General features: G+C 48.8%; 1 protein-coding gene across 1 annotated transcript; it reads left to right on the top strand.

The window, feature by feature from the left end:
• Positions 1-835: 835 nt before the first annotated feature.
• Positions 836-7,809, top strand: EMWEY_00032470 (hypothetical protein, conserved; the record flags this gene model as incomplete). Its single annotated transcript, XM_013478414.1, has 4 exons — positions 836-4,539; positions 5,287-5,602; positions 5,759-6,094; positions 6,232-7,809. 4 exons carry the CDS (start codon positions 836-838, stop codon positions 7,807-7,809), a joined length of 5,934 nt encoding a protein of 1,977 aa, XP_013333868.1.
• Between the last annotated feature and the right edge of the window lie 340 nt (positions 7,810-8,149).

Below are 8,149 nucleotides of genomic sequence, written 5' to 3'. Positions count from 1 at the left end.
ATTTTAATTTATTATTTACAAATAAATCCAATAAAAAGGATAATAAATAAGATATCCTTCTTATAATAAGGTCCGCCTTATTATTCAAGTTTGTTGTTTATTATTGACCAGCAGCTGCAGCCCCCCTTATTAATTGCTTTCTTTTGTATTTTAAGGAAATTTATGATTAAATTTAATATTTTTTAATTTATTTTAATTAATTTTCTTTTATTTTCTCCAAATAAAGGTGATTTACCGTCATATTCATGAATTTTTCCTCCTGTCGCGGTATAATACATATATATACTGTATAGGAGGGTAATTCAAGGGCATAAAAAGATCTTTTTTTGTTCTTTTCCTTAAATTACCTTTATTATTATTATTATTTATTTTTTATTTCTTTTATTTTTATTCGTATATTTCCTTGATACACCAATTTCCTTCAGATCAACACGAACAGCTTGAGGCCGTGATCTGCTGCAACAGCAGCAGGAACAGCAACAGAAACAGCAGCAACAGCAGCAACAGCAGCAAAAACAGAAGAACAAATCGCTTATCGTCATCTTCTTCTTTTTCTCATACATGTAGCCTCTTTATTTTCTTCCTTTTCCCCTCTTTTTCTCTCCATCTTCTTCTTTATAGCATATAGTTGAGGTGTACATACACCTGAATAATTACTATGGAGGGAATAAAACTTCCTTCTTCTTCTTCTTATAGAAGAAAAGAAGAACGTCGTAGTCGTCGTCATAAGCATAAAGAGAATGACGAATTAATTGATTATAATTATAATAATAATTATAATAATTATATAAATAATAATAATAATTATATAAATAATAATAATAATGATGTATCTATGACGGGCTTTTTATCAGGATTAAAGAAGAAGTTATTAATTCATAAAGGAGAAGAAAAAGGAGATAAATATCTACAACAGCATCGTATACATCAATGGCATCTACAGCAGCAGCAACTACAGCAGCATCAACTGCAGCAGCAGCTACTGCAGCAGCAGCAGCAGCAGCAGCAAGAGGAAGAAATAGATAATTCTTCTTATATAATAGAGGAGCAGCATAAATGGCATAGACGTATCCGTCATGGCTGCAGCACAATACACCCCAAGCCTAGATGGACATCCCTGCAGCAGCTGCAGCAAACTCTTACTATTGATAGTGCAGAGGAAGAAGAAATGCAGCAGCAGCAGCAGCAGCAAGAGCAGCAGCAGCAGCAGCAGATGTATTTAAGGAGGGGAGGGAAGCAGCAGCAGCAGCAGCAAGAAGAAGAAGAAGAAATAAATTGCCGTTATGATCATATTAGTCCTATTGGGTCACCAAGGTTTGGTAGAATTGAGGAACCTATAGATCCTGCTGCTGCTGCTGCTGCTGCTGCTCCTATGCAGCAGTACAGCAGAGGCTATGGAGCAGCAGCAGGAGCAGCAACACCAGCAGATTTTGCTGCTACTGCTGCTGCCCGATATACCCAACCATTCCCTCAACTCTCCCCGTCAAGACACCACAGTGCAGCATTTGCTGCTGCTGCTGCTGCAGAGGAAGCAGAAGCAGCATATGCAGCTAAGGGTAAGCATAAACACAGCAGCAGCAGCAGCAGCAAGAGCAGCCGTCGTCACCGTCGTTCTCACCACCATCATCATCATCAGCAGCAGCAGGATCTGCTGCAGCAGCACGAGTTTCTGCAGCAGCAGCAGCAGCAGCAGCAGCAGGAAGAAGAAGACAGCGTGTTTGGTTACAGTCGTAGGGATGCATGGGAAGGTGCAGCAACTGAGGAAGACCCGCAGCAGGTGCAGCAACTGCAGCAGCTGCAGCAGCGGCGACGTGCTGTTGCTGCTTCGCTGCAGCAGCAGCTAGATGACGGATGGAGGGAAGCACTGCAGCAAGACTTGCTGCACTTCCAGAGAGAAATATTCAGCAGCAGCAGGAAAGATATTAAGCAGCAGCAAAGAGCAGCAAGCATGCAGTATCAACAGCAGCAAAGAGGAATGCTAGCTGCAGCAGCAGCAGCAGCAGCAGAAGCAGAAGCAGCAGCGGCAGAAGAAGAAGAAGCAGAAGAAGCAGCAATAGCAGCAGCAGAAGCAGCAGAGGATGATGAAGAACAGCAAAGGGAAGAGGCAGCAAACCCGTTTGTTGGCGACATACAAGAGCAGCAGCAGCAAGCAGCAGCTGATGAGGAAGATGCAGCAGCAGCAGCAGCTGCAGCAGCAGCAGCAGATGATGATGATGACTCTACATGGGGAAACACTGCAGCAGCAAATGATTTAGATAAAGAAAAAGAAGAAGAAAAGGAAGAAAAAGAAGAAGAAGAAAAAGAAGAAGAAAGAGAAGAAGAAAAAGAAGAAGAAGTAGCAGAAGAGGTAGATGAAGAAGCAGAATTCGCAGCAGCAGCAGAAGAGGAGGAAGAAACAGCAGCAGCAGCAGAAGCAGCAGCAGCAGCAGGAGAAGAAGAAGAAGAATTGAATTGTATAAGAGAAGAAACAAAAGAAGAAAATATAAATCTTGAGGTAGAAACTACTGCAGCAGAAATAGATGAGGAAGAAGACGAAGCAGCAGCAGCAGCAGCAGCAGCAGCAGAAGCAGAAGCAGAAGCAGAAGAAGCAGCAACAGAAGCAGCAGAAGCAGAAGAAGCAGGAGCAGCAGCACCGGCAGCAGATGCGTGGAGTCTTGTGGCTTATACGCAAGGGGAAGAAGGAGAAGGAGAAGCCGAGGAAACAGACTCTGCTGCTGCTTCTCCTGCTGCTCCTGCTGCTGCAGCAGCAGCAGCAGCAGGTTATCATGCAGCGAGGGACGCATTTACTCTTGAGGCCATGAGGACGTTAACTTCAGGGTTGCTGCAGCGAGGACAGCAGCAACAGGAGCAGCAGCAGCAGCAGCAACTACTGCTGCAGGACTCGCTTGCTGCAGCAGCAGAAGAAGGAGACACTAAGGAAGGGAAGGAGACAGAGACAGACATACTAAGGGATATGCTAAGACAAAAGGCGCGACTGCAGCAACTGCTGCTGCTGCAGACTAGCAGCTGGGAGGCATCTAGATTACGGCAAAACAGCAGCAGCAGCAGCAGCAACAGCAGCAGCAGCAGCAGCAACAGCAACAGCAGCAGCAGCAGCAGCAGCAACAGCAGCATGTCTCCAAACGTCCAATGGGAGTCTCCACAAACTTCAGAGGACTCCGTGTCGGTAGTAACCCAACAGCAGCAGCAGCAGCGGCAGCAGCAACAGGAGCAGCAGGAGACAGCATCAGCATCACCTGCATGCACTGAAGAAGCTGCTGCGTCTCCTTGCAGCTGCAACTCTTCCCTAAAGAAGGGGAGTGTACACAGCAGCAGCAGCAGCAGCAGCAGCAGCTTAGAAGGGGAAACAGAGCAGCACGAAGAATGCGCACACACTGCTGCTGCAGCAACAGCAGCAGCAGCAGCAGCAGCAGCAAACGTAGAAGCAGCAGAGTCAGCAGGCACAAGCCCTGCTAGTGCTGCTAAGGAGACAACGGCAAACATTCAGGCTGCAGCATCCCCTAGCAAAGACTCAGCAGCAGCAGCAGCAGCAACAGCAACACCTTCTCCTGCTGCACTTGCTGCAGCAGAGCAGACAAGCGCAGCAAATGCAGTGCGCTGCTGCAGCTGTTTGTCTAGGGATGAACGCCAGTCAAGTAGCAGCACACCTGCTGCTGCTGCTGCTACTGCAGCAGCAGCAGCAGAAACGGCAGCAGTAGATACAGATACAGACGCTTCTGCAGAAGCGGAAGCAGCTGCGTCTGCAGCAGAAACTGCTGCTGCAGCGGAAGCAACTGCTGCAGCAAAAGCTGCTGCTGCTGCAGCAACGACAGCTGAGGCAGCTGCACTGGAAGCAGCGCGAGCAGCAGCAGCAGCAACGGCAGCCCTAGAGGCCCACACAGCAGCAACAGCGGCAGCAGCAGCAGCAGCAGCAACGGATAAACAAGCTGGAGCAAATGGTGTGGGGCTGCTGCTCAGCCCTAGAGAGGTGGACGTACACCCGATGCTGTATGACCAAGACGAGGATGTTGCTGCTGCTGCTGCTGCAGCACGATCTGTTGTTGTTGCTGCAGCAGCAGCAGCAGCAGTAAAGGGTCACTCTGAATCATCTGCGCAGCAGCAACTCCCCACTCCTCCTCCTCCTAGGCGTCCGAGTGCATGCAGCCAACAAGCAGCCTCAGCAGCAGCAGCAGCAGCAGCAGTAGCAGCAGAAGTACACGATGCAGAGGCAGATATATCTCTGTTGCAGGGATCAAAGGTTTTAGCAATTGAAGGCAGCAGCAGCAACAGCAACAGGGATCTTGCTGCTGATAAGATGCAGCAGCAGCAAATGTTGAGGCAGCAGCAGCAGCAAACACTGCAGCAAAAGCTGAAACAGCAGCAACTGGTGCTGCTGCAGCAGCAAGCAAGACACAAGCAAGAACTGCAGCTGCAGTCTGCTTCAAGGCCTCAAGCCAATCAACAGCAGCAGCAGCAGCAGCAGCAGCAGCAGCATACTGATGCAGCGCAGCAGCCCGGCAACCGTGTTCGTTTTGCTGCTGAATCCTTACGAGAAGACGAGTAAGTTCATGTCTCTGCTGCTGCTGTTGCTGTTGCTGCTGCTGCTGCTGCTTCTCTTCCCCCCTTTTCAAGTGTGCATACACCGTAATAATAAGGCGGCAAGTACATTCATGAACTACTGCTGCTCATGCTGCTCCTGCTGCTGCTGCTGCTGCTGCTGCTGCTGCATGCGTGTATTATATGTTGTATAGATTAAAGGAACAAATAAGGAAGCAAAAAAAAGAAATAAAAAAATTAAAAAAATTCAAAGAAATACAGCAGCAAATACATGAACAAACAGAAGAACATCTTGATGTAAATTATTGCTGCTCCTGCTGCTGCTCCTCCTGCTGCTGCTGCTGCTGCTGCTGCTGTTGGTTGTGTTGCTGCTGCTCATGTTTGATGCTGTTCTTGGGTCTGCTTTCCATGGTGGTGTATGGTGGTGCTATGCTGCTGCTGCTGTTTTTGCTGCTATTCCTGTTGCCGCCGCGCTGCTGCTGCTTGTGTTGCTGCTGCTGCTGCTGCTGCTGCTGCGATTGGCAGTTAAGTGTTGCTGCGCATGCATTGCCTTTTGCTTCTGTGTGATCAGAAGCTGCATAGGGAGTTGCATGCATTAGCTGAGGACAACGTGCAGCTGCTGCAGCAGCAGCAGCAAATAGGGAAGGGGGCCCAGCAGATAGCTTTCCATATGCTGCTTCTGCATGCACGCAGCTCACAGGCTGCAACAACTGCTGCTGCTGCTGCTTCTGCTGACGTCTCCCCCCGCAGCAAGACAGCAGCAGAACTTGAATCTCTGCAGCAGCAAAACAGAGAGCTAGAGCACATGAGGTGGCAGCTGCAGCAGCTGCGGCAGAAGGTAACAAACTCTGTAGCCGCACAGCAGCAGCACCCCGAGCTGCAGCAGCAGTTGCAGCAGCAGCAGGTGTTGCTGCAGCAGTTGCAGGGGCGTGCGGCGCAACTGCAGCAAGAGAATGATCAGTTAAAACGCATGCTGGAGGGTGTACGTACACCGCAGTTAGCAGCTGCTGCAGCAGCAGCAGCGGCAGGGGGAGAGAAGGACTCGGATACTACAGCAGAAATACAAGTAAGACAGCAGCAGCAACAACAACAACAACATACGCATTGATGCTCATTGGGTGTACTAACGAGGGTTCAATGTTTAGGGTTTAGGGCTTTTCAGGATTTAGGGTTTAGGGTTTAGGGTTTAGGGTTTAGGGTTTATGTGTGTCTATATATACAGGAGTTACGTAATTTATTAAGTATAGAGAAGAATCGTCATGAGGAGACAGAAGAACAACTAAAGGAGACACTGCATGTTATGCGTCTATTAAAGGATTCACTGCAGCAGCAAAAAGAAAAAAATGCTTATCTTGCTGGGCAACTCAGGGAATTGCAGCAGCAGCAGCAGCAGCAGCAGCAGCAGCAGCAGGGAGCACGGGACCGATCACCTTCTGCTGCTCTGTTAGATGCACTAGAAAGGGAGGAAGGAGGAGAAGTTGAATCTGCTGCTAAGGAAGGAGCTGCTGCTGGTGCTGCTGCTGCTGCAGCAGCAGCACCAGCAGCAACCAAAGTACAGGTAAGAGACAGAAAGATAGGCACCCAATAGCGTACGCCACATTTTAGCAGCAGCAGCAACCGCAGCAGCAACAGCAACAGCAGCAGCAGCAGCAGCAGCAGCGGCAGGATGTGTGTGTTGTTGCACTGTATGCGCAGACAGCGGAGAGTGGTGTACAGGCAGGTCCCCCTAAGCCCCATGGCCCTGGCAGCTGCAGCAACTTTAACGAGCAGCAGCAGCAGGAGGAGGAGGAGGAAGAGGAGGAGAATGGGCCACAGCAGCAGCAGGTGCTGCTGCGTCGTGCAGCGCAGCAGCAGCAGCAAATAAATCGTCTTAAGGCAGAATTAGCAGCAAAAGAGAAGAATGTTATTGGGGAGAAGAATTATTACCAACAAATTGTATTAAGGCAGCAGCAAAGGATAGGGCAACTAGAGAAATACCAGCACCATTTGCTGCTGCACCTGCAGCAGCAGCAGCAGCAGCAGCAGCAGATAATGCTGCAGCAGCAGCAACAGAATACAGCAGTAGTCCCACACTATCAACCAATCCTTATTACTCCACCACCAACTTTTGCTGCTGCTGCAGCAGCAACACCTGCAGCAGCAGCAGCAGCAGCAGCAGCAGGTCCTGCTGCTGTATTCTCTCCAAGTGCCATGTTTGCAGGACCTGTAGGTGCTGCTGCAGAGCAGCAGCAATACAGGTCAGCAGATAATGCTGCAGCAGCAGCAGCAGCAACAGAGGAAGGAGATGCAGCAGCAAGAAGACGCAGCAGCAGCACAAACCCTGAGGATTTACTTAAGCTGCTGTCACAAGCAATGGAGGAACACGAAGACCAGCAGCAGCAGCAGCAGCAGCAGCAAGCAGCAGCAGGAGCAGCAACAGCAGCAGAGGGCGCAGGAGGAGAAGCAAGCGGAGAGCAGCAACAAATATCCTCTGCTAAAGAAGATGCAACTCCTGCTGCTGCTGCTGATGCAGCAGCAGCAGATGCAACGAATGCATCAACAGCACCTGCTGCTGACCAGCAGCAGCAGCAGCAGCTACAGATGCAGCAGCAACTTATGCAGCAGCTACAAGAAAACTTTGCTGGTAAGGTGTACGTACACCTGGAGAAGCTGCAGCGAGCCCTTAACAGTTCTTCATCTACTGATACTAGCAGCAACGAGCAGCAGCAGCAGCAGCAGCAGCAGCAGCAGCAGCAGCAACAGCTGGCCGAAGCAGGCAGTGCAGGCAGCAGAAGCAGAAGCAGCAGCATCAGCAGGAGTTCTTGGGAGCAACCTCCGCTTATTAGCAGCCTGCAGCAGCAAACCCTTCCCCTGCAGCAGCTGCTGCAGCAGCAGCAGCAGCAGGAGAAGCTGCAGCAGCAGGAGCCTGTGTCTCCTGGTCGTCTAAGTTTCTTTAGTGGCAGCACACTAAGTACATTAGATAATCTTCCTCCTGTTGCATGCGCACCCTTCCCCCTAATCAGCAACAGCAGCAGCAGCAGCAGCAGCATGAAGATGCCAGCAATGAGTCGGTGCCATACAACATCAACAGCAGCAAGTGTTGCTGCTGCAGAAGAATTCAGCAGCACCCCTGTCTTCACCTTGCTGCCAGCAGCAGCAGCAGCAACTGCAGCAGTACCAACTGCAGCAGCAGCAGCAGCAGCAGCAGAAGAGAAGGAAGGAGAACCAACAGGAGCAAGAGAGAAGGTGCAGCAGCTAAGAAGACAGCTGAGGCAGCAAGGTGTCCTCTCTTAAGACCATTGGTCCTGCTGCAGCAGCAAATAAATTATTTGCTGCAGCAGCAACAGCAAATAAATCCGTTTTTATTCGTTTTTATTGAGGTGTACGTACACCTCAATTTCCTTACGAATATAATAACGCTTATTATTAATTTTATATCGTAGTTATTTCTCTATTTATTCATTTTATTTATTTATTTATTTATTTATTTATTTTATTTGTTTATTTATATATTTATTTACTTATTTATTTATTTATTTATTTATTTAAATAATAGCAGCAGCAATTAAATAGGAAAATAAATTACCTAGCATTTCCTGTTGATGCACAGGTAGACAAAATAAAAAAAAGAGGC

The sequence above is a fragment of the Eimeria maxima genome, genomic scaffold, assembly GCF_000499605.1.
Source record: "Eimeria maxima Weybridge genomic scaffold, Emw_scaff422, whole genome shotgun sequence".
Taxonomy (NCBI): domain Eukaryota; phylum Apicomplexa; class Conoidasida; order Eucoccidiorida; family Eimeriidae; genus Eimeria; species Eimeria maxima.
The sequence above is the reverse complement of the archived record's forward strand: the minus strand, read 5'-3'. Positions and strand labels throughout refer to the sequence as shown.